General features: G+C 38.2%; 2 protein-coding genes across 2 annotated transcripts in view; one reads left to right on the top strand and one right to left on the bottom strand.

Moving 5' to 3' along the window:
* LOC126456281 (X-linked interleukin-1 receptor accessory protein-like 2) overlaps positions 1–12433 on the top strand; it is a 138582-nt gene extending 126149 nt beyond the window's left edge. The window contains exon 9 of the mRNA XM_050092032.1: positions 11819–12433. Coding sequence (XP_049947989.1) covers positions 11819–12121 — 303 coding nt within the window. The 3' untranslated portion in view covers positions 12122–12433. The remainder of the gene's footprint in view (positions 1–11818) is intronic.
* A 5-nt stretch (positions 12434–12438) lies between these two features.
* LOC126457668 (single Ig IL-1-related receptor-like) overlaps positions 12439–27281 on the bottom strand; it is a 372082-nt gene continuing 357239 nt past the window's right edge. The window contains exons 4-9 of the mRNA XM_050094165.1: positions 23002–23092; positions 22148–22281; positions 21303–21467; positions 20721–20864; positions 18861–19018; positions 12439–15284 (exon numbers count right to left, since the gene is read on the bottom strand). Coding sequence (XP_049950122.1) covers positions 14994–15284; positions 18861–19018; positions 20721–20864; positions 21303–21467; positions 22148–22281; positions 23002–23092 — 983 coding nt within the window. The 3' untranslated portion in view covers positions 12439–14993. The remainder of the gene's footprint in view (positions 15285–18860; positions 19019–20720; positions 20865–21302; positions 21468–22147; positions 22282–23001; positions 23093–27281) is intronic.

Below are 27281 nucleotides of genomic sequence, written 5' to 3'. Positions count from 1 at the left end.
AAATTGAATGTTTGGACTGTGACTGCTTCTACATAGGCCAGACAGGCAGATCATTTGAGATAAGGTTCAAGGAACACATGGCAGCACTAAAAAACAAAAAATACCACACATCAGCAATAGCTTCCCACCTACATGAAACAAATCACCATGTTAACAACACAAGTATTAGCATCCTACACATCCAACCAAAAGGCAGGAAACTAGACATCCTTGAAACACTCCAAATATACAGACACCAAATGAAACAACCAGAATCCATCTTAAATGACAAAAATGACAATATTTACAATAGTATCATCTCTGTTTTCAGCAACTGCCTACACTCTTAAAATACACACACACACACACACACACACACACACACACATCCTAATATTTACCATAAATATTGACAGCTGCCAAGAGTACAAGAGATTGACCTCATTCACAGATAATCCATCACACCAACAGCTTGTACCCCTTGTCAGCTTAAAACTGTATGTACATCAACTACTGGCACAAATGTACACTCCTGGAAATGGAAAAAAGAACACATTGACACCGGTGTGTCAGACCCACCATACTTGCTCCGGACACTGCGAGAGGGCTGTACAAGCAATGATCACACGCACGACACAGCGGACACACCAGGAACCGCGGTGTTGACCATCGAATGGCGCTAGCTGCGCAGCATTTGTGCACCCCCGCCGTCAGTGTCAGCCAGTTTGCCGTGGCATACGGAGCTCCATCGCAGTCTTTAACACTGGTAGCATGCCGCGACAGCGTGGATGTGAACCGTATGTGCAGTTGACGGACTTTGAGCGAGGGCGTATAGTGGGCAAGCGGGAGGCCAGGTGGACGTACCGCCGAATTGCTCAACACGTGGGGCGTGAGGTCTCCACAGTACATCGATGTTGTCGCCAGTGGTCGGCGGAAGGTGCACGTGCCCGTCGACCTGGGACCGGACCGCAGCGACACACGGATGCATGCCAAGACCGTAGGATCCTACGCAGTGCCGTAGGGGACCGCACCGCCACTTCCCAGCAAATTAGGGACACTGTTGCTCCTGGGGTATCGGCGAGGACCATTCGCAACCGTCTCCATGAAGCTGGGCTACGGTCCCGCACACCGTTAGGCCGTCTTCCGCTCACGCCCCAACATTGTGCAGCCCGCCTCCAGTGGTGTCGCGATAGGCGTGAATGGAGGGACGAATGGAGACGTGTCGTCTTCAGCGATGAGAGTCGCTTCTGCCTTGGTGCCAATGATGGTCGTATGCGTGTTTGGCGCCGTGCAGGTGAGCGCCACAATCAGGACTGCATACGACCGAGGCACACAGGGCCAACACCCGGCATCATGGTGTGGGGAGTGATCTCCTACACTGGCCGTACACCACTGGTGATCGTCGAGGGGACACTGAATAGTGCACGGTACATCCAAACCGTCATCGAACCCATCGTTCTACCATTCCTAGACCGGCAAGGGAACTTGCTGTTCCAACAGGACAATGCACGTCCGCATGTATCCTGTGCCACCCAACGTGCTCTAGAAGTTGTAAGTCAACTACCCTGGCCAGCAAGATCTCCGGATCTGTCCCCCATTGAGCATGTTTGGGACTGGATGAAGCGTCGTCTCACGCGGTCTGCACGTCCAGCACGAATGCTGGTCCAACTGAGGCGCCAGGTGGAAATGGCATGGCAAGCCATTCCACAGGACTACATCCAGCATCTCTACGATCGTCTCCATGGGAGAATAGCAGCCTGCATTGCTGCGAAAGGTGGATATACACTGTACTAGTGCCGACATTGTGCATGCTCTGTTGCCTGTGTCTATGTGCCTGTGGTTCTGTCAGTGTGATCATGTGATGTATCTGACGCCAGGAATGTGTCAATAAAGTTTCCCCTTCCTGGGACAATGAATTCACGGTGTTCTTATTTCAATTTCCAGGAGTGTATATTTATCTGCATACTTTATAACATTAACCAGTGTATTACCCCAACCTTTAGGCAGCTAATATATGCAACATGTAATCCTAAGACTCCTTGCCATGTAAATGTTTGCTCTCATATAATCACTCCTTCCTCTCTCTCTCTCTCTCTCTCTCTCTCTCTCTTTCTTCTAAGAGTGTCATCTATTTATGATTTTACTGCTGTAGCCAATATGATCATTGTAATTCAAGTCTGTAACATTTTACCTAATTGTTATTAGCAAGTATGAAGTTTAAGCCATTTTAACATTTCACCTGATTGCATAAACGAATATGAATGTTTAGCTGTTTTAACCTTTCAAAATTGGATTTATATACCACCTGAAGTACACACACATATATTTGACATCTCAAAACAAACACCTCCAAATGATTTAAACATTTATTCTGTAATAATGTTGTTACAATGTATTTTCTTTGCACTTTGCGATTATGTCTTCTCTTCTGCTGTATGAACCTTGCACCCAGCTGATTCCAGACGCCATATTTGTTTACAAATGTGGCAGTATACATGTGAAGTGTTAAGACAGAAAAAGGAACCTGTGACCACTGGAGGTGCTCTAGTTTACTTATTAAAGTTTACCATTAGATATCAGTTTAATTTTTTGTCAAAAGTTATCCAAAACCATATTCTGAAATAGTGTCTTGTTTCTCCACTAGGCAGTGCCACAAGTTCCTCCAAAGCCGTAACACAACATACACACATATGTAATACTAACTAATGTAAATCCACCCGATGATGGAGGTTTAAACCTTCGAAACGCGTCATGGAAAAAATAAAACGGTGACTGGTAACAGTAAACTTGTTGTTTCATTTGAGAATTTATTAATGTCAATGTTCTTGAATTTATGGCAGTTTTTAATAAATGTGGCAACTCCTACTCCATCCATATCTACTCTGCAGAAGTAGGAAGCTAGCTTAAATCCTGAAATGTCTAACATATCTATACCAGTGGTCACTTGATGTTCAGAGAGGCAGATTATGTCAATTTGGTTAGATGATTCATTTCATTGATACAAATGAGTAGTTCATCAACTTTATTTCTGAGTCCTGAAATGTTCTGGTGTAATAAAGATAACTGATACTGCAAACTAATGGGATTATAACTGCTTTAGTGAAGATGAACTGGCAGTTTCTGATTACTTTCTGTTAAACATTGTTTAAATGGAGGCTGTATGCTAAAATCTGACTCCTGTTCATCTGTTTTCTCAAACTGAGTGTGTCTGCCAATCTCTCTTAAAACTCGTTTTCTATCCCCCTTCCCTATCCTAAAAAAGGCATCCCTCTGACAACTGTGACCACTGGTATTTTACCACTTGTGACAGTGTCCCCCCTTAAGTTTTCTGCAATCAACCCAGACAGTTTTCCCTTCCCTTTCCTACTGAGGTGAAGGCCATGCCTAGTGTAGTCCCACCTATCAATAGCATCCACAGGAATCAAACCGATATGGGATCATATATCCATCCTAAGCAGCCACTCCAACTCCAAGTTCACCCTCCCTACAGAAGAGTTCAAATGAGGCCGATCATGGCGTCTCAACACAGACACAAGTCCCACACTCGTATGCTATTCACCAGGTCACTCTCTATGTCTATGGAATATTCAGAGTCTCTGTCAATGCTATTTCCCGGACCACCCACTATAACCACGGCATCCTCCTTCATGAAATCCTTGCATAAAGAACCTATATCCTCTGTTACCTGACCCAGATCTGCACTAGGCTTGAAAAAGTTTGTGACCTGGTACTCTGGACCTAGATTTTCCTGCAGTAGTTGGCCAACACCTCTACCGTGGGAACTACCTAACAACAGAACTTTCTTTCTCTTTACAAATTTCCCTACCTTTTTCAAGTCCTTGAAAGCTTGTTGTGCCCTTTCTACAGCTTCAGCTACATGAGGCTCATCCGATTCTGACTGAGGCAACAGGTCAACTCTATTTTCAAGATTTATCATAAAGCTGTCTGATGCTCTCCTTTGCCTGTTCCCCCTATTACCTGTTGCCACTTCCCACCTCTGTTCACCCTTCTCCCTCTTTAACCTGTCCAGATCCTCCCTTGCCTTGTCTAGATCAGCTTGAAGAGCTGCAATTTTCCCTTCCTGTTCCAGTATTTTCCTATCTCTACTGCAGATCCTACAATACCACTGGTGAGCCTCATTTATGTCCCCATTTCCCACGCCACTACATTCGCCCCAATGAAAGAAACTACAACACCCATCACACCATACCCCGGAACTAACGATCCTACGGCATATCACACACTTCTCACTCATGGCAAAAACAGAAATCGTATAAACTGATTTAAGTACTGACTAATACGTAAACAAAGAACCCTAGAAACTATTCAGGCAGATATAAACAAATTGAAAGAGTAATGAATAAAAAAACTGGTGATTACATATAAGTTAAGTCACTGTTTACTTACGATACGTGCGTGTGAAATTAAGCCTAAAATCTGTGCTATAGGAGCGAGAAGGAAAATAAACTTCTTACCCCTTTTAATCTTATTTAACACTTCACTAACACTTCCACTAATGTAACAACACTTATAATATGTTTCTACCACCTGGAAACGTTTACCTATAATTTTAATTCACTGCTTACTTACGATTCGCGCACGTGAAATTAGGCCTAGGATTCGTGCTACAGGCGCGAGAAGAAAAATATGCTTCTTACACCATTTAATCTTAATTTATACTTCACTAACACTTCCACTATTTTAACAACACTTATATTATATTTATAACACCTGTAGACATTTAAAAATAGCTTAATAACAACGCTTTTTATAATTATTTAGTGCAGCAAATGCTCAAAGAGTCCGCTTCGGCGCAGTGTTGCCAACAGTGTTCCTTGTATGAATAGTTCATGTGTAGAAAGAGTGTCAGTAAGGGTTCAGGGAGTTCAAATTTCTCTGATTTTACCAACATGACTATTTTAAAAGATTTATGTGGGAGGAAGCAGCATGTGGCTTCACTTTTCTTGAAAAGTGTGTGTTCTCAGAATTTTTCCATGACACATCTCCGTGGTGCTCATGCTCCTACTAAATCAGCCCATGACAAAACATGTTGTTCCTCTCTGGACCACCTCTGTATCCTCTATTAATCCTTCATGGTAACATCCCTATATTAATGAGCAATACTCAAGAATCGGTCAAATGACGGATGTGTGTGTTATGATTGACTCTCAGTTCCTGAAGATTCTTCCAGTAGCTATTCATTAATAATGGACCTTTCCACCTATTTGAGCATAATGTGTTACATTTGTTTATCCAGGTATTTCTATATTTTATTCCATATTTCAGGAATTACAACTTCACTATACACAACATCATTATATGTGAACATTCTCAGAACTTCTGCAATTATCCAGTGAACTATTTATATATATTATGAACATTTCTGCTCTGCAACACTCTCTTGTAGTATGGCCAAGGTCACTTTCATATCTGCTCGTTTCTCTCCATTGATTGTGATGTGCTAAGTTTTAGGTGCTGGAAATCCTCAGTCCAATCAGATACCTGCTCTTATATTCAGTATTTTGTTCACTAGTCAACAGTGTGGAACTCTATTGCACACATTCTGAAAGTCAAGGAATATGGCATCAACCTGGGTACCACTGTTTACTATTTTTTGGATCTCATAGATGAACATAATGAGTTGAGTTTCACAATAGTGTTCGCAGAATTCATATTGATTCACACAGATAAGATTCTCAATCTCCAAAAAGGTACTAAAGTGTGAGCATAAAATGGAGTATTAGGGTTAGGATTACATTTACATCTATACTCTGCAAGCCACTGTACAGTGCATGGCAGAGGTTACTTCACACCAATATAATAAATTTTCTCTCCTGTTCCATTTGCAGCTGCAGAAAGTGAAAATGCATCTATACACAACCTAATCTTCCTTGTCTTTGCCTCATGATCTATATGTGAGAAATATAGTGGTGGCAGCACAACGGTTACACAGTCTTCTTTGAATACAAGTTCTATAAATTTGCTTAACATAATGATGTGGCAACTACATCATCTTTCTTCCAAAAATTCTCATTTCTGAGCATTTCTGTTACACTTAAGTATGGGCTGTACTGACTTGCTATCATCCAAGCAGCTTATTTTTGAATTTGCCCAAGGAAACTTTCCCCAAGGGGTTAGTGATCCATTGCCAATAAAAAAGACTGGATGGCAACAGAATTAATGATGGAGCGCCTAGCCTTGTTGCACTATTCAGTAAGAGAGCTATGTCAGTGCTGGATGCCTTTAAAGGTCACCTCACACCTAAGTACTGAATAAAACAGTGAATGCAGATCTAAGTTTTGATACCTACAGTATGACATCAAAATTGTGAGGGCTTGATGCTGTTATGAACAAGCTATTTAAAGACTGTCCATAAAAACATAACTGCAATCACTGAACCTTACATGTGATTGGATTCATCAAAAGGTTTGATACTGGTAGTGAAGTTAACAGTGACATCTGTGAAGACTATGATTATAAGGCTGGTATTTGTATGTAATTTATCTACATTACAACATAAAAATGTGATCAAATGTGACCATATTGTGAACATTTTTGTAAAAGTCTCATGTGACATAATGTTTCTCCTTTGGAGTTTTCTTCTGTTTCCCCCTCAATATTAAAGGTGTAGCTTACACTCTGGTGTGCCTTATATGCAAACCAATGCAGTAAAAGTTACCAGTTCATCCTGTAAGTAACCTGATAGTGACTGTTTTTCTCTTCAGCCAATATAAGCATTCTTCTAGCTTTCTTGATGACTTTTCTTTTTACTTTCGTTGAATATTGCTCCTAATTTAATCTGATCTAATCTAAGGGCATCATGATCTCCAATACCTGTGCCCTAAGTTATGTTCTCTTAAAGACTGAGTCTGTCTGCAAACAGGAGGCCTAAAATATATCTTTTATGTGTGGATTGTCGGACTAATTGTTCGAAGCAGTTATCAAACAGTATATTCAGTACTACTTTGTGAGACTATCTATCCTTTCCACCAATAAGGTATGTGTAGTTTTTCCAGTCAATATTGGGCGTGTTAAAATCACCACCTACTGCAACCCTATGCTTGGTGTATTTCTGTGCTTTCAAATTTAGGCAATTTTCTAACTACTGTGCGACCACTATTTCTGATGTGGTAGTTGGCAGAAACATCTAATTATTAATCTAAGTCTGCCTACCTTAGTTACTCTAATCCATATTAGTTCACAGACATCAGGTCACTTTAGACCTCACTAGACATAATGTTTCTCCTTGTTGCCATAAACACTCCTCCTCGTGGACAGTCTACTCTATATTTATGATATATGTTCCATGTGTTGTCACATATTTCCCTAATCTCTACTCTGGAATTCACGAACTTCCAGTCCCTACTAGGATGTGGGGGCGACAGCTGTGTATGACACAGCTGAGGTCTGCAACTCCTCTGTGAATAGTCTGGCAGTTGACAACTAATATTCTCACTCTCCACATTTTCTATACAATCATTTGAAATAATTTGTTTAACTGATGCTGGTGTTTCCATTGGGTCTCAAGAGTTTCATCTAAAATACATACACACACACATTCTACACAAACCCTGACATACCATAGGATTTGGCTGTTTGGTTGTCACAACACAACATCTGTTATTGTTACCACACAAGCACTCTTGATGTACTACAATGTCAAGCAAAAAATCTCCCTTCCCTTAACAGAAACAAAATCTTAAGTCATTAATCCTCACTCCTAAAAGCAAGTACTCTGGATGCTGTATAGTTATTGTGTTTAAGTCTCTGAGAGTTATAAGGCCATGTGGTGTAATTTTAGTGTCACATTAGCCACTGATATTTGTCTTCAAATTTTGGCTCTTCGTTTCAGACTTGTTCATATCTATTAATAGTAGCAGAATGATTATAGCTGACTGAAATCAATATCTTTTATCTTGACAAATTAAAATTTTTCTTTCTCAGTTATTCCAGAGAGATAAGACACAAACATACTGTTGTTGGCCATCATACTCTGTAACTACAATTTCATACACTTTGTGCTGAAAGGAAAATTCACTTGAGAAAACTATAAAATTGCAGAAAGACAGAATTGCTTGCCAGTACTTACCTTCAATAGCAAAAATGCTAAGTACTGCCAATAGACACGTATAAAAGTAATGGTACCTATTGTATCCTAGTTTTCCAAAGTGAGAAAGGAAATACCAGTTCTTTCTACTTTTATATGTTTCTAATGGCCAGGGTTAGTTTCAAGTCTGAGCGACACAAGCCACCACATCGGGTGCCAAGCTCAGACGAGCACCAGAAGTACCACAACGGTAAGATTTATATACAAGACATATCATAGTTAGTATCAGCCGCTTGGGATGTAAAGCTATACAGTGTGCTTCACAATTAGTAGTGGGAAAAGGGGGTGGAAAAATGTTCTTGAATTGGCCATACTAATGGCAGTACTTAAGAGTTTTGCCATGTGGAGTTAAAGAGTGCTGAAGTGTTGAAGTGATCAAAGAACAAAAAGTTTGGTTTTGATCTTGGATGGATGGGTTCAAGCACCTCTGCAACGTGAGAGAGACACTGTTCTGAGTACCACTTCCGAATAATGAGTTCCTGAGAGCTAACTGCTACATATTTTATTGTTCTTTATGGTAGACACAAGACATATTAAATTCAGCTGATACAAATGAAGATCTATAAAAATGCAGCAAATATATCATGTAAAAAGGGAATACAGATATCTAAAAAATGAGATTGTAAAAAAGTACAAACTGGTAAACACAGTATGACTGTAGGAAAGATATCTACATCTATCTACAAACTCAGCAAAATACTGTGAAGTGCGTGACAGAGAGTAGTTAACATGATACCACATGCTAGGGTTTCTTCCCATCTTTATCACATATGGTGCATGGGAAGACTGATTCTTTAAAAGTCTCTGTGCATGCTGTAATAACAGTAGTCTAATTTCATCTTCACAGTCACTCCAAATTCAGTTAAAGTAATTAATGACTCCAGGATAAACATTTTTAACAATAATTGATAAGAGACAAATTGGGATGAAATTTTTAACGAACCAAATGCTGACAAAAAGTTTAATCTACTCCATGATAAACTTACATTGTTATTTGGAAATAGCTTTCCTTATAAACTAATCAACAAGGACAGAATGCAGTCATTCTGTCAACATACTTAACTCCATTTGGAATGTAGTGAAACAGACCCAGAATAGTATAACTACTATTTTAAATGAAAGGGTTATGAATTATCAGTCAGGAAGCAGGTCTGTTTAATAATACTATAGGTATGAGTGATGCAATACTGTGAGAACAATTTGGCACAGTACTGACAACCCTCACTAGAAACCAGACACCTGAAGTTGAAAACATTTCATCAGAAATATTAAAATCTTTGGGAAGACTAACTGTTTCACCTCATGCACAGGATATATAAGACATGTGAAATACCCTCAGACTTCAATAATATATTAATCTCCATATCTAAGAAGCCAGGTATTACCAAACATCACATTAATAAGATGTGGTTGCCAAATTATAACATGAATAATCTACAGAAGAATAGAATGACTGATAGAAGCTAATCTGGTAAAAAATAAGTTCGGTTTTGTGGAAATGTGTCAATGTGTGATGCAATATAGACCCTTCAGTTTATTTAGAAAATAGGCTGAAGAAAGACAAACTCACATTTATAACATTTGTAGATTTAGAAAAAGATTTTGGCAATGTTGACTGGAAGACACTGTCTGATATTCTGAAATTATCTGGGATAAAATATAGGGAGTGAAAAGTTACCTACAAATTATGCAGAAACTAGACTGCAATTATAAGAGTTGATAGATATTGAAGGATGGCAGTAGTCGAGAATGGAGTGAGGCAAGGTTGTAGAGCGCATACTGTGGTATTCGTTATCCAGCATCCACAGCCTCCGAGAATTTTAAACACACATCGATCACTGCTCAGTACTTCAGTATCCCACTCCATTGCACTTCCTGATGATTCTCTCAAATTTCAGTCTATTACCATGATTACTAAATTTTGATCTGAGTCTACTCTTGTTCCTATTTTGTTAGACTTTCATCTCTGCTTACATGCTGAATTACCTATTTATTTCTCTCATATATTCTCTGTCTTCTGCTTGTGATGTTGGAATATTGATACAAGCTGTAGTAGTTGGTGATGGTTTGGTTTTGATTATGCTGAGTATAATCCTGCTGCAGAACTGTTCACATTACCTCACTCTTTGCCCTACCCTCCTACTTACAACGAATCCTACTCTTGTTACACCATTTTCTGGTGCTGTTGTTATCATCCTATATTCAACTGACCATGTATCTTTATTTTTTTCCATTTCACTTCACTGGCATAAGCAGGTTAAAATGGGTGTATTTTGCAGTAGTTATGCACAGAGATAAAACCGTGTTCTCAGGACAGACTGGTATAGAGAGTGACATCAGTCCAGTCTTGAGACTGAAGACTTCAATAACAATATAGTGAATGTAAACACCTACCATTCTCATCTTAGGCAGAACAGGATTTTCAGACCACCTGATTTACCATTTCTTTGGAACATCACAGTAAGAAAGATAAGTTTTATCATCCATGTTATTCACACAAAGAGCTGAAGTACTTTCAAAATTTCTGAGCGGTTCTTTCAGCCTAAGTCCAGATGAGATATGCCATCTGCTTCTCTATTAAGGAGTGTGGATTGGTAAAGAAGAAAACTTATTTACTTTAATGTGGTCTTTTTAACAGCTGAGGTATGTATTCAGACGGCCTTTCTAATAGTAGGAGATGTGTATTCCAGTGGGTCCAAGGATGTCTTTTCCTGGTGCAAGACACACTTTGCTCTTCCTTCCTACTTTCTGTTCTGCAACTACATTCACTTCAGTAACCCTCCGAATGATACACTGCAGCTCTGTTGTAGTGACCGCCACTGGAGTTTGTTGAGCATCTCTGTGACACTCTCATGTTTCATAAATGGTCACATGATTAGGTGTGCTGCTCTTCATTGGATCTACTGGTAATCCTATTTGGCAAGGATCCCAGAGTGATGAAAAATACTCCAGAATCAGTTGAGAAAGTGTTTTGTAAGCCACTTTTTTCATGGACGAGTTAAATTCCCTTTAGATTCTTACAATGACTCTCAGCCTGGCATCTCATTTTCCTACAATTAGTATTATGTAATCACATCACTTCAGGTAGCTACAGATGAATACACTTAGGTCTTTTATGGTTGTTACTGTTTCCAGTAAGCTTTCACCAAAAGTGCAATCGAACAGTAATGGATCTCTTTTCCTATTTACACACAATATGTTGCATTTATTTACATTCAGGGACAACTGCCAGTCTCTACATCAGTCATCATTCCTCTACGTCTTCCTATTTTTGCTACAGTCTTCTGGTGCTGCATCCTTCCTACAAATAGCACAATATTTACAATATACAATATAATATACAGCCTTCTCCAAGACATGAAAATAATTCCTTAGACGTCAACCAACTATTAGCTGTCATTAAATATTGCAGTTTGAAACTATTCAGCACTCTTTTTTTTTCTTTTGTGGTGACATGTATTGCTGCTGAAGGACCAACAGCTATGACAAAGCAGATACAAACAGGTAGCACCCTTGTATAAAAAGACCTTCTCATATACAGAAGTATGTTGTGAACTGTTCTCATGGAGTTTCATAGTACAGTACATGATTTTCGATAGTATTCTTTGACTATAACGAACATTCCTTTTTTATTCTGTCTCTGATAAAAACAATAGTATCTTATTTGCATCAGTTTCAATATTTAATAACAATTTTATGTATTATACTAACAGTGTTTTGTTTCTGCCTTAGAATATTTGCTGGGATGTGACACTCAGCAACACTAACATAAATGATACCACACTGAGGCATGTCCTCAATGTAATAAAGAAAATACGCTGGAAGCCAGGATGCACACCACTGGGTGTATCTCCTGATGATGTAAGTTTGCATGGTATGGAATTGTATGGAAAAGGTTCACAAGAATTCTGGAAGAGGCTAAGATTACATTTACCACCAAGAAGAATGCTTCATAATGCAGCCAATCATGAAATTGTACAACCAAACTTTTCACCTCAAGCATCAACACTCACATTAATAAATCACAGTGCTTGAAAAATGGCAATGTGTTTATTAGTGCCGCCATCTATCAAAACCTTAAGTGGATTGTATTAATTCAGTTGTGTCAGTAACACGAAAGTATACACACATACTGCACAGAAAAACTTTTTGTTTTCATTGTATTTTCCATTGTCCATCGAAAATTCTTCAGTGTATGTGCCACCTTCTTTTTACAGGACTTCACATTACATTAATGAAACAGAAATTATGTGATATTTCAGTGCAGTAGGAGGCTACAAAGCCCTTTGTCTTCATACTCTACAACACATGCAGCGCAATCTAATGTATTCAAGGAAAATGGCTTTTCTGTCAAGTTTATTTACATGAATGAATAAATACATTTTATGGAAGAATGAGGTTTTTCTTTAATCCTATAATTATACTAAAAAATACTGAACAAAATAACAATGATACAGAATTACAAACATCTATCACAAAATATTACATACAATTTTATCAAACAACATATTTTGGGGTTTTTCTCTTTAAATCAAGATATTTACATGCATAATTTTACCAGAGCAACCAACCTGACCCCACATATTACTTATCTTTGAAAATTTTCTATAATGCCATTTTAAATGTTTTAGTAGCAGAAATGAAACATGCAAATACTATAGTTCTACAATGGAGTCCATAAGCTAAAAAGACTCTTAACACATCAAAATAAAATTTAAAGAATACTTTTAAGCTTCATAATTACTTACAGCTTACAAGAAAATTCAGTCTTGTTTTATCTCTCTCAGGTATTTTATGCCACTGCAGTGAACAATAAATGCCACAAAAGAGATGTGTGTTAAATACAGGCTTAATGAAACAAAGTATGACTTCTTTCATACAGTTATGAAATACAATTTGGTATCAAACAATTAAGTACGCCAACCATGTCATAATTAACACTCAAGACAATTTGGCAGGTCCCTTTTGAATCTGGTTCGGAAAGATCCAGCTCTACTAGAACTTTGCGCAGCAAGCAGTATGCTTCTGCAGTGATGGAATATATAGTCTCAGACAGAAGGCAAATTGTGTGTTAAGCAAGTGCTTGGCACTTCACAATATGAAGCACATTTGTTCTTTTGTATGGATTGAGATGTAAGTATTTCATCGTCAGAAAAACAATACTGGACATCACCAACATGAAAAAACAACAAACATGAAGTTTTATCATTTCGAACACGTTTTGATATAAAACTATGTTCATTTCACTAAGCAACTCCGTTCTGAAACAGAACTGCAGGTATTTCAAAATATTTTTTTAAATTTTGAATTATCTGTCAAATTAATGTACTAATTGTTCTTTATTTTTACCAGTATATATATCAGAATGTTTACTTATCAGGTATTCATTTATCCAGACATACTATTTTGGTGCATCAAGTTTGGAAAATACTTTTTCACTGTTCAGTTTTCATTACTTTACCAAACAAAGCTCTATGTTTATGGATTTAAATTTCACAAGTAACCCTTCATTGAAGAAAGTATTATAGTCCATGCACACAAACACACGTGTGTGTGTGTGTCTGTGTGTGTGTGTGTGTGTGTGTGTGTGTGTGTGTGTGTGTGTGTGTGTGTGTGTTCCTTTTCTTTTAGCAATATACAATAATAATTAGCTACTTCACCTTTTCTAGCTCGCATTGCTTTATTCTGGCACACATATAGTACGAAATTTGGCTGCTCAATAAGAATCATAATTCTTGGAAACTCATTTCTTTATACATCTTGTATGCATCAATACTGAAATTTGTTTGTTAGTCTAAGGACTGAAATCTGCTTTTATTTTGTGAATTCAATCAGGTTTTTCTCTTGTTAGCTGTCTGACATTAAACTATCAATTTACTATTGAAGACATACACTAATCACAAAACGAGAATAACTGTTAAGTGTTATGTATTGGCAAGACTAGCACATTCATGTTGAAAATAATACACAATTTCCTTATGCCAACCACTGAACAGGATTTAAAATTTCCCCATACATTTTTGTTACAGCGTAAAAATTGTGCTCTCTCTGATAATTTAAGACGAAAACAGCTGCATCTTGCAACTGTGAAATGTAATCAGAACACTGCCAAACACTTCTTTTAGTAATGATTCATCCAATTTATTGTAACTAATTACAGTAAGAGAAAAGGAAGCATTTTAGTTATAATAAATTAATGACTCATCAACAATATCTGAAGATTGTAGGTTACAGTAACAAAAATATATCTGGCACAGTCACGTTAGTACAATAGTCTCAGTATATTCAAAATGATTATGTCCAAAACTGTAGTTAAAAACAAACATACGAGTAATACCTGACACACACACTATATTAAACAGTAGCAAAAGCAGGTAACTGAATCCTGACATAAAACAAATGATAAAATTAACAAAGCATTATTCCATATGATAAGATCAGATTATTGGACTTCTAAGTCAATCAGATCTCCTACAGAAGACCAGAAAAACAAAGCAATACATTTTCAGGTAAATGATGCTTCATTTCAAAGATACAGTATTGCTCAGCACTTAGATATTTGTTGGCTAATATTTTATCTCATCTGTTACATTCTTTATTTGTGAAGGATCTTTGTTTTTGTTTTTACTATGAAGAGTTTCTTTGCATACTGCTAAATGTCTCCACAAGAGAATATGTTCTCTATGTTGACACATATGAAAGCAATGAAACATTCTGTAACTTACATAATAATATTTATTATTTGTAACTATAAGGTACAGAAGATGGTCTGGTTTTACATGCAAGCTAAGAGAGCTGAGATCAGTTTAGGTTGATATGAATTGTATTAACAATTATAAGCATGAATGAACAAGGTAACAATAGCTGACCTTATAGACGTAATGCTTTAGAACCAGTGTCTCTAGATCTAGACTAGAACTTCAAGGCTCTCGTGTGAGTTTGTTCGAATCGCTCGCTTTGCAGGTGGTATCACAGTTATGTGAGAACTCTGCTGACGGTTTGCGGATGCAGGAAGAATCACAGATCCAGTAGCAGGTGTATTATGGTGTGCAGGGAGCTCAAGCCGAACTGTTTTCCAGAAATTACGCCGAGCACGCTCACTAATTCCTTGCCACATGATGACTTTGGCCTTACGGCATAACTGCTGTAGAGTCTCGCCATACTCATTCTTCACTGTTGCACCTTCCTTAGGTAGTGCCTGCAGAAAAAATACATTGTAGTAGTACATATTTCTCACTTAATTAAGAGAAAAATGATACTGATGTAAAAAAAATTACACTCAAGTTCATGAAATGTTAGTAATAAATGAACATGCAAGTACTACTCCCATGCAAGTTGATAACATTTCTTAGCAGCCACCCTGAGCATTTCTTCATCGTCTTGTGGGATCATTATTAGGTTACTCTAGCTCTAGAATCTTAACTTCTACATTCCACTGCTAATCTTCTTTCTCACTTTGTTGTATATCGGTACATCAACATTTCTAATTAACTTGAAGAGAAAACTAGAAACAGACACAGAAGGCAACATATATCAAGATAAAGTGAACTCTAAATGCAGTTAAAAAATAGATGATGTGTGATAGAAAAGCATTTCTCTTTTCATTCACTCTGCAAGGAAGTATGTGCTGTAACAAAACTTCCCAACAGCTTGTTGAAACAGTCTGCTGAATTAAGGCCAGATCCAGACTAACTGGCCGGCCGGAGTGGCCGAGCAGTTCTAGGCGCTTCAGTCTGGAACCGCACGGCCGCTACAGTCGCAGGTTCGAATCCCACCTTGGGCATGGATGTGTGTGATGTCCTTAGGTTAGTTAGGTTGAATTAGTTCTAAGTTCTAAGGGACTGATGACCTCAGAAGTTAAATCCCATAGTGCTCAGAGCCATTTGAACCAGACTAACTGAACTATCAAAGTATGCCTATGCTTTGCACCAGGACTTGCAAGGTTCTACGAGCAGATAAGAAATACTGGCAGACTGAAAACTTCAAGTTGGGCCGAAGAGGCGTGTCTGAATTGTTCAGTATTTCCTGTTAAAGGCGAGGGTTTGAATCCATCGATTAAAGAATTACTGTCACCTTGAAGAAGTTAATGGTTGTATGATCATTGTAAAACTCTCTCAGACTACAAGTACTGACTACTTATATTAAGATCAGGAAATTATGATAAATTAAAATATTTTGTTTTGAATTATGCACACAAGTATGTCCACACTATAACAAAGTGTTCTCAAGTACGTCTAGAGGTTCAACTGGATGATGCCATTTACTGCTCAACTTTGCACACATGCTTAATGGAAGCCCAGTTAAAAATGTTGTAGTTTCTGGAACCATCACAGAAATGTTTTGTATTCAGATATGAAATGGGTAGGCTACTCAAACTTGGATGGAAATAATTTGTGTTGAGATAAAGAAGCATTATTGCTAGCCTTAATCTCCATTGGCATTGTTTTATGCACAGTTTTCTAGCAGAATACCAAAGTCTTGCAGTGACATTTGATTGCACAGACTTGGAGGCAATGTGTGGATATTTTAATACATAGACATTCACTGCAAGTATTCAGCTGAAACATTCACTTTTGTACAATGCGTTTGCACAGGTGCGAGAGAAAAGAGGCATTATGTTCCTTAACTGGGTAACTGAAGGTGGTTGAAGAATAAAAGAATTGTTATAATACTCTAAAAAAGCAACAGACATTACACAATAAAGCTGTGCCACATGAGATGTGGGGTTAGCATTAATCATCACAACAAATAAGTACATAAAAAAATTGTACACTACAGCAACACATAGGAGAGCACAACGTCTGCAGGTGTTGTTTCCGACAAATTTTCACCAAAGGTGCCTATTGTATTTTCAGAGAATAAAAGCAAGAGTTTATTAATAAAAATGCCAATAGTTTAAAAACAAATATTCTATATGTGTTAAGTGCCATATCAGATTTTATGTGCCACCACATCATGAAATCCTCCCCACTCCACCAAGAGTGTCTTTCTGCCGTCCACCTAACCTTCGTAACCTCTTAGTTCATCCCTATGAAATCCCCAAACCACCTTCCTTACCCTCCGGCTCCTACCCTTGTAACCGCCCCCCAGTGTAAAACCTGTCCAATGCACCCTCCCACCACCACCTACTCCAGTCCTGTAACCCGGAAGGTGTACACGATCAAAGGCAGAGCCACGTGTGAAAGCACCCACGTGATTTACCAACTGACCCGCCTACACTGTGAAGCTTTCTATGTGGGAATGACCAGCAACAAACTGTTCATTCGCATGAATGGACACAGGCAGACAGTGTTTGTTGGTAATGAGGATCACCCTGTGGCTAAACATGCGTTGGTGCACGGCCAGCACATCTTGGCACAGTGTTACACCGTCCGGGTTATCTGGATACTTCCCACTAACACCAACCTGTCAGAACTCCGGAGATGGGAACTTGCCCTTCAATATATCCTCTCTTCTCGTTATCCGCCAGGCCTCAACCTCCGCTAATTTCAAGTTGCCGCCGCTCGTACCTCACCTGTCTTTCAACAACATCTTTGCCTCTGTACTTCCGCCTCGACTGACATCTCTGCCCAAACTCTTTGCCTTTACAAATGTCTGCTTGTGTCTGTGTATGTGCGGATGGATATGTGTGTGTGTGCGAGTGTATACCTGTCCTTTTTTCCCCCTAGGGTAAGTCTTTCCGCTCCCGGGATTGGAATGACTCCTTACCCTCTCCCTTAAAACCCACATCCTTTCGTCTTTCCCTCTCCTTCCCTCTTTCCTGACGAAGCAACCATTGGTTGCAAAAGCTAGAATTTTGTGTGTATGTATGTGTTTGTTTGTGTTTTATATATATATATATATATATATATATATATATATATATATATATATATATATATATATATATATATATATATAAAAAAACACAGATGATGTGACTTACCGAACGAAAGTGCTGGCAGGTCGATAGACACACAAACAAACGCAAACATACACATGAAATTCAAGCTTTCGCAACAAACTGTTGCCTCATCAGGAAAGAGGGAAGGAGAGGGAAAGACGAAAGGATGTGGGTTTTAAGGGAGAGGGTAAGGAGTCATCCCAATCCCGGGAGCGGAAAGACTTACCTTAGGGGGAAAAAAGGGGTACACACACACACACACACACACACACACACACACATATATATATATATATATATTTTTTTTTTTTTTTTTTTTTTTTTTTTTTAAACACCTCCCGAACAGGCTATGAAGGCCCAACAGTGCCGACTGGCCGCCGTGTCATCCTCAGCCCATAAGCGTCACTGGATGCAGATATGGAGGGGCATGTGGTCAGCACACTGCTCTCCCGGCCGTATGTCAGTTTCCGAGACCAGAGCCGCTACTTCTCAATCAAGTAGCTCCTGAAGTTTGTTTCACAAGGGCTGAGTGGACCCCACATTCAGTTTGTATAAATCAAAATGATTCATTACTTACAGCATAGGTGGCAAAGACTTTGGGAAGGAAACGTTATGGTATGGAGGATGTTTAACAACTAAAAGAAATATCACAAGTGAACAGGAAAAGCTGAAAGAATGCCGATCCTGAAAGACAATTTTTCCAAGTTGCTGGTAACTTATATGAAAAGGGGGAGGAGGCAGAGATACAAAAACTGTCATATCACGGAAACAAGGATAGAAAAGATGAGGATGATGCAGTACAAATATTGGGAAATCCTGTTGCGCATTGTTTAATCCGACCTTCACATGGTGAAGAGACTTGTTTTTCAATTTCCATATGTTTTTCCGTACCTGCAAGGATATACAGATGGTATTTGGATGTATTTGTAAAAAGATGCGCAGCACTTTCATGAGGGCTGCACATGTCCAGTTATTGTTGACAACAGGTGGTGACAAAACAACCATCAGCCGACGACTCCGTTCCGCAGTATTGTATATCTCATCACAGCCTGTGAGCAGAAATATTCAGTAATGTTATGAACTGAAATGAAATGCAAAATTTATTCTAGGATGTACCATATTAGATATAAGAATGCCTTATTTGCCTCATTTTTCTTTTCTCATACTGCTTCTGATTTTTCAATTTTCTAAGTTCTTCCATGAGAAAGTAACCCTTGTGGGGAGCAGTAAATTTCCTCAGTTGCCTATCATATGCAAAAGTCTGCTATTGTACGATATAATGAACTCAAAATTGACAAACTGCCTATTGGCTTCTGTCTCGGGTTCTTCGGCCGCCGTTCATCTTATGATTTTTCTGACATTTCGCCAGCATGAGTGGCTGGCATTGTCAAAGCTTCACCCTCCATTGCCGGTGGTGAACTGGAGGCGAGCTCGCGGCCGCAGACTATATGTACCTGGCGCGCCAACGTCCGAGGGCTTCTCCGCGGTCATTTCCGGTGCGGTTCTCCTCTTGCTACCTGCGACGGTCGTTCGCTGCAGTACGGGAAGCCAGGATCCGTTTACCTTAAGGCTTTCCTCTTTCTTGTTGAAACTGTTCGCGTGTTTTTGGATTTCTACAGCTTCTCTGAACAAAATTCATTTTGCAATCTGGCCATAATGACCATACACTAGTGACTGGTCACGGTATCACCTCCTGCATAGCTCCATTCAGTGCAATATGGTACGACATGTTCTCAGTACAGCACTTGCTCAACTGTTGTCAAGTTTTTTAGCCTCATGTGGCTGATTGTGCCCCATTCTGCTCTGTCCACCAAAGACAACAGCCAAATAATTCTGGGAATGAAACCAAAGTCCTCAGGATGGCAGTTAAGATACATGAATTTCTCAGTTGTGTTTAGACACACTGATTTCTCAACTATGGTGGTGGACTTGAATTCAAAGAAGTGACTCATTTATGAAACTAGATTCCATTTAAATTGTAAAGAGCATTTTCTGCTGCATGAATACTGGACACGAAAACTCAGTCTACAAGTTGTGTGACACACATTTAACAGATTAGATTATGGCAGTATGGTAATAATATGGCATAGCACAACCATTTAACTGTAGGAGGTTGTAAGTATCAGCAATAAGATCTTGCAACATTAGCTGTGAGATGTGCTTAAATGGCTCAGTTGATGGGGCATGGAATGTGAGCCAAGGACTCAGTTGTGTTTGTCATTCCTCCACATCAGAATAGACACCTCATTGCTAGGTAAATAACATGTTCAAAGCTATCAAATGCATATGTAGTGTGCACTTCATGGATCAGTTTTATGGGAAAGGTACGAATTTGGGTGCTATAATAATCTAAAATTTCAATTGTGAGTTACAGAAAGTAATAAAATAAGAAGCAAAGCAATGATGTCATATTTTAATCCTTTAAAAACTGTTATAAAGACACCGCTTCATTTGCAGTGATTCAGTTGAAGCTCTTTCACAGCTAGCTGGAAATGCTACCTTCTGATTTTCTCCTATATGCTTAAGAAACTAAAATTTTCATTAAAGGAATTACTTCCTGAAAGTACTAGTCTAAAATAGACAACAAGACTTCTAACAACAAGAATTACTTCTCACACAACCAGCTAAAGCATCACAACCAAAATTACCTTTAGAATAATCAACAACACATAATATTAAAAACAATGCGTAACTTCCTATAAAATTCAATGGATATTACACGATCGTATGAACTCATCTTCTGATACTCACATTTACTGTTCACTGCTGATGCCTTGAGCAGTTGAGAACAACATCGATAGCCAAGTTTATTTTCCAGCATGGGAATTAGTACCCCCAGTGCAAATTCAGTGTCTTTCTCATCATAACAAACTAAAACGTCAAAGTCCTTTCCATCTGAAAACAAGAACAACAACTAATTGTTTCTCAAATTTGCAAAAAGAAAAGCATATGTAACTTTTTTCCTTATTCTCCAGGTGTTATCTGTCTTGAAGTAAGTAAGTATAAGCAATTTTTTGCAGTTTGCTGTTTTACTGGTACTTCCCCTTCTGGTAATTTTTAATGCACTACCTATATCAAAATGACAGCATCGACATGTCAAAGAGATTTTTACTACATATGAAAAGAAAATACAAACAAATTCATGCTTTGTTAAAAAGGAACCTTGGTTCATATCCACGAATTTATATCAAGAGCAAAGGACTGTATCATGATCAAATACAGATGTCTTGTAGATCAATTTTTGAACTAAATTGAGTGACTGTACAACATTCTTAAAACAAATAGCCATTGTTTCAGCTGGATTTGTTGAGAAAAATGTATTTTTTTCCTCACCATTGTCCTCTCTAGGTCCAAATTTGTCCTTATAGAAGAGTCTAACTGGCACTGCAAACCGCAGATACAGTGTGACAACTGTGATTATTGAGAGTATCACAAGACCAATCACAAGGAACATCTGACTGTACGGAATTCGATGGGTGTCTGCAGTTTGTGTTTCCCCTGTAACAAATGACAATAGCACATAAAATAGTTTGTAACACTTTCACATTACTTAATACTTTCAATCAGTATTACAAGTCCGTCAAGATACATGCCACTGGTTCATTTAATGTAAATGAAGAAATAGTTACAGCAGAATAATACAAACTGTTTTGTAGATCCTAACTGATAAATCTGCAATAGAAACCAGCACATTTACAACATGGTTATAGAACCCTAGAGCACGTGTCTCCTCTCATACTCTTATTTTTTTCATTTACTCACAAATAGTGTTCTGTTCTTCTTATGTACCAACACAGAGTATGTATGATGTTTACAGATGAGGAATAAGTCAGTTAAGTTCTATCCAAAAATGTCATCCACCATAATTTCCTTATAGCACTTGTCCAACACACTATACGAAGTAGAGAATACTTAAAACTAACCAAACTTGGAAAATGACCTGGCTGCTTTACAAAGACTTTCAAGAGCATTATACAATATTTTACATAATGAACCAATAAATTGTAAAGACATCTCAAAGATTTCCTTTGGTATGCTGGAATATTAGCACACTTGGAATGTAACATAAATATAGAAGAATAAATTAAACAAGCAATAACAAAGAAGATTTACTGAAGTAAATACTTGGTAGTTATTATGCTGTGTTTTGTACTTAACATAATTAGTGGCATATTTACCTAGCTCATGTAGCTGGACAGGCATTTCTATTATCTGGAAGCCTGTGTTAGAGATACGACATACATATTGCCCAAGATCATCATGACGAATATTGTGGATGAACAGATATGAGCCTAAAATCAGGCTATCTTCCCTGTGAAACAAATCAAAAGGTAAACAGCATATTTCAAATTATGTCTTACATTAAGTGAACATTTCACATTTTATCAAATGCAACACATGAATATTCATTCTATCGGTATAATATGTAAAAATTACCAACAATATCTACAGTACATTTGTAACTACACAAAATGAGAAGCAATTACATTTTAAATACTTTTATTCAGTTATCAAAATATCATCAATTGTTATCACATCCAAGTACATGCCTCCTTGCTTAACATCTCAAACATCTGTGTGATAATACTACTATGGATTTTATGAAGGCACTAGTCATGCCAACAGTAGCACCACAATGTAAAATGGAACAACTTCACATAATATTAAACTTCTTTCATGTGCTCAGATGACAAAGTCTATTAGCAAGTAAAACATAGTAAAATTACAAGAAAAAGTTGAGGAAAATGATCTGAAAACATATGCCACAGTTAAGTTTGCAGCTGCTAGACCCTCAGCAAAATCTTTATTCCACACTATCAGTTTCCGCATTTATGGCATTTTCAAATACTTGGAGTGTGTACTAGGTATCAACCAAACATTAGATTACATGCCATGTTGTCATCAGTTTTTTATGTAATGTATCTTAAATGAAAGTCACATAACTAGCAGGAGAGCTGTGACAGTATAATGTCTTTTGTACAGACTATTATCACCAGATTCATTTATTTACAATAGTAATATTTTTTCTTACCTTGCAACTGTGTGCCAATACTGGGAAGGAAGAGGTGTACCATTGCGTAGCCATACAACTTCATTGTGAGCATCAGGAAGATCAATGCGACCTACACCACAGAAATAAAATAATGTGAGCATTACTCACGCAACAAATATGCAGCAGTAATAATTAAATCTGCTGGATGCAGACTTGTGAATACAATGCTATTGTTTCATCACTTGCATATATTCTTTGTGAATTATAAGATGTTGGCTGACAATGAAAACAGTTTTAAAAACAAACATATCAATTTTGTTTGATTGTTCTTCCATTTCATACATGAATTTCTCAATTGACAATATCTGTCTGTGGTTGGCTTACATTTCTTACATTTAATTTTAGATCAAGTTTAGTGAAAAATCATATCTTGTAAATGGTCAGTATGTAGCTATATTTTATTTTTCATTGAGAAAATGTATAATACCTGTAAACCTAATGTCATGTTCTTACATCATATCAACTGTCACACATATAATTCACCATACAGGCAAATAACAAAATTGTGGCCCAACTATTTGTCTTCCCTGTATTTCCCAGAAGAGTTTTCCATTGCTCTCCCAACTCCAGGAACATCCTTGTCGATATGTTCCTCCTTGAGTCATTCTCTTGGTCTGTGATTACTGTTCTTGTGATTATCCAAGATTTGTACTCTGCACCTTTCTACCACTACCTATTCAAGATATCATCGTCAAGACTTATTCCATGAAACGGTGAGCCAACTGTGAGATAATCCACATCACATACCAGCTGATGTGGAATCAGTGTTCAGCTTTTTATATCAGCATAAACAGTCTCAACGTGACCATGAAAAAGGATAAAGACCGACTGACATTGCACACAACAGCTTATCCCAGAGCATGATCTGCAACACAGTGTTGCCTTTTTCATCAAATGGGCAGTTTGTGTTCTTCCTCCCAAAATTAATATCCCTCCCACATGGGAAATTTCTTTATAGCTATATTTGGTATCTTATGCTCATCTGTCTCTCTGTGCTAGTCATTCCTACTGATGGCAACTACTTTTAGCTCTTTTCTGTCCAATTCCCTCAACCTGTGGTAAATGCTCCTACTGTTACAAATCATCGCTTAGATTCTCCAGTCTCATCACTACGTTACTTATTGTCACTGCTGTCACTGTTCTTTGTGGCATGTAAAGTTCAAGATATATTAAAGGCATCCAGATATATGCCACTACCCACATATGTGCTATTATTTTAACAAAGACAAGAAGCATTACAATTTGGATACTCTGCACTTCTACATCTACCCCATCCACATCTATACCCTGCAAACCACTGTGAGGTGAATGGCAGAGGGTATGTCCCATTGTACTAGTTATTGCAGTTTCTTCCCATTCCATTCATGTACGAAGTGCAGGAAGAATGATTGTTTGAATGCCTCTGTGTGTGCAGTAATTATTCTAATCTTATCCTCAGGATCTCTATGTGAGTGATATGTAGGGGGCTGCAGTACACTCGTAGAACCATCATTTAAAGCCAGTTCTTGAAAATTTGTTGATAATACTTTCTCAGAATAGTTTACATCTATCTTCAAGAGTGCACCAGTTCAGTATTTTCTGTATCCCTGTGACACTCTCTCACATATCAAAGCATTCGTGCTGTCCTTCTCTGTAGACATTTAATATTTCCTGCTAGTCCTATTTGGTATGGGTCCCAAACATTTTATCAATATTGCAGAACTGGTTGCACATGTGTTTTGTAAGCAATGTCTTTTGCAGACTGATTTCACTTCCCCAGTATTCTAGCAATAAACCGAAGCCTGCCTCCTGCTTTACCCATGACTGGGCCTATGAGAGCATTCCATTTCATATCCACACAAAGTGCTACACCCAGATATTTGTATGAGTTGGCCAATTCCGACAGTGACTCACTGATATTATAGTCATAGGATACTACACTTTTTCCATTTTGCGAATGCACAGTTTTATATATCTGAGTCTTCGCTCAACTTTGAAATCGTATCAAGATCTGATGGGATATTTATGCAGCTTCGTTCAGACAGTACTTCATTATAGACAACTGCATCATCTGCAAAGTGTCTGAGGTTAGTATTAACATTGTCTGCAAGGTCATTAATATACAATATGAACAGCAAGGATGCCAACACACTTCCTGGGGCACAGCTGAAGTTACTTTGACATCTAATGATGACTCTCCATCCAAGACAACATATTGCTTCCTGCCTACCAAGAAGTCCTCAATCCATTCACAAATTTCAGTTAATACCCCATATGATCGCACTTTTGACAATAACCATAGGTGTCGTACGGAATCATGATGCAGAGCTGATATTGTTCACAGCTTCCGGTATTTTATTATTGATTTTTCTCTCGTCCTTCACTGTTGCCTCATGCTTGACCATAGGTTAGTAACTTCTCATTAATCCTTGAGCAGTCACATTTCTTGCAACTGTGACATGTCATTTATTGGTTTATTGGATGAAGGAACCTTTATTGGAAAAATTAGTGTTTGTATCGCTTTCGTTCGTTTGTATTTAAAAAGAAGAAAAGAAAAAAAATACGGAGAGCCTTATTTTCTTCCTACGAGCGTTTACCCCATTTAGTATGGGCTCTGCTGAACTCAAGTTTGGGCAAAATTCTGTAAACTTTGCCCTGCACGTGGCCGTATTATAATTGTTTCTATATCCTTTTTTTTCTTTTTTTAATTGGACCAAACGAGTGTGGGAAACCCTCGGTGCACCAACCACAGACGCTTCCCCGCCGTGTGGATTCGATCCTGAGCTGGCGCACATTCCTGTTTCGCAAGCTAGCACGTTGTGTGTTCAGTATCAAGATTGTTAAAGACTTGTTACACGGAACGATTTAGCTAACGTTAACGTGGCGCTCTACGAGTTTTGTGACGTCACTTCCGGCTATTCCTCGTTAAGGAGTCTTTCGTCATGCAAAACACAAAATAAGTTCCGCGATATTTCAGTGACGTTCACGTACTAGAACCAATAGGAAACAAAAACACTACCTCCGTCACCTGCAGAAAGCTCGAGGCCCACGAGAAAGACAGACCATGTCGCGTACGTCACGAAGGTAGGCCTGAAGTCGCACGCTCGCTCAGCCCAGAAGACAAAATGAGTTTCTAAATCTGTTAATTCGCAGCTGGGCGTGTACGTACTACTGCTATGATGAAGTCTTGCTGATTAACAGTACTACAACAAAATGTAAGTTAAGATCAATACTCGATATAAATGGCATACCGGCTTGTTTATAGCATTTAGTCTCTTCTGCATAGCAGTCCTCATTTCGTACAAGAAGTGGTGCGTTACGCAACTGATAATCATTTCGGCATGTTTTTAATTTTATTGTACCGCAGTACAGCCTAACAAATTATAAGTAGGTCTATGGACTTCCTATCTTTGTGGTACCAATAACAGTAAGACTTCATAATAGCGGATTCCAGTAGAAGATAGAGTCCTCGTTTGTACATACACACCAAGTTACGAGTTAACATGTGTAGAAACGTAGTTATGTCTGCTGAATTGAGCGAGCTGAGACCTGCCTTAGTGACGTACGCGTCGGGGCCTGTCTTTCTTGCGGCCCAGAAAGCAAGACACCATATTGTACTTGTTCTGGTCAGTAGTTATACTTTACACCACATTAACATCTGCTGCTTCTAAGCACCAGGATATTGAATGTATCAACCGTTATTGGTACATTTGTTGCAATAAAATAACGGGAAACGTCATATTGGTGGTTAAAGAAGTTTTGTATTTAGTTATTATCGTGTTGTAACTCGCATGTTATCAGAGAAAGCCATTTTAACGCAACGCCATGTTGAAGACTCATGAAAAACGTACCGTTCTTGTTAAGATTTCTTATACTTAAACGTAAATTAATAACATATTAGAGATAAATCGGACGTCTCTTACAACGAAGTGACAGCCTAGGATGCCGGCACGGTAGCTCAGCGTGTTCTGAGTGAAGTATTCAACAATCATCCCATCAGTTTGAACAGGTGTCATGTGACGTCCGCCCACACCAATTGGAGAGAACAATAAAGATTTTAAATGAAACAACAAGTTTACTGTTACCAGTCACCGTTTTATTTTTTCCACGACGCGTTTCGAAGGTTTAAACCTCCATCATCGGGTGGATTTACATTAGTTAGTATTACATATGTGTGTGTGCTGTGTTACGACATTTGGAGGAACTTGTGGCACTGCCTAGTGGAGAAACAAGACACTATTTCAGAATATGGTTTTGGATAACTTTTGACAAAAAATTAA

The sequence above is a fragment of the Schistocerca serialis genome, chromosome 2 (assembly GCF_023864345.2).
Source record: "Schistocerca serialis cubense isolate TAMUIC-IGC-003099 chromosome 2, iqSchSeri2.2, whole genome shotgun sequence".
Lineage (NCBI taxonomy): Eukaryota > Metazoa > Arthropoda > Insecta > Orthoptera > Acrididae > Schistocerca > Schistocerca serialis.
Note: the sequence above shows the minus strand (reverse complement) of the source record. Positions and strands in the feature narration are given on the sequence as shown.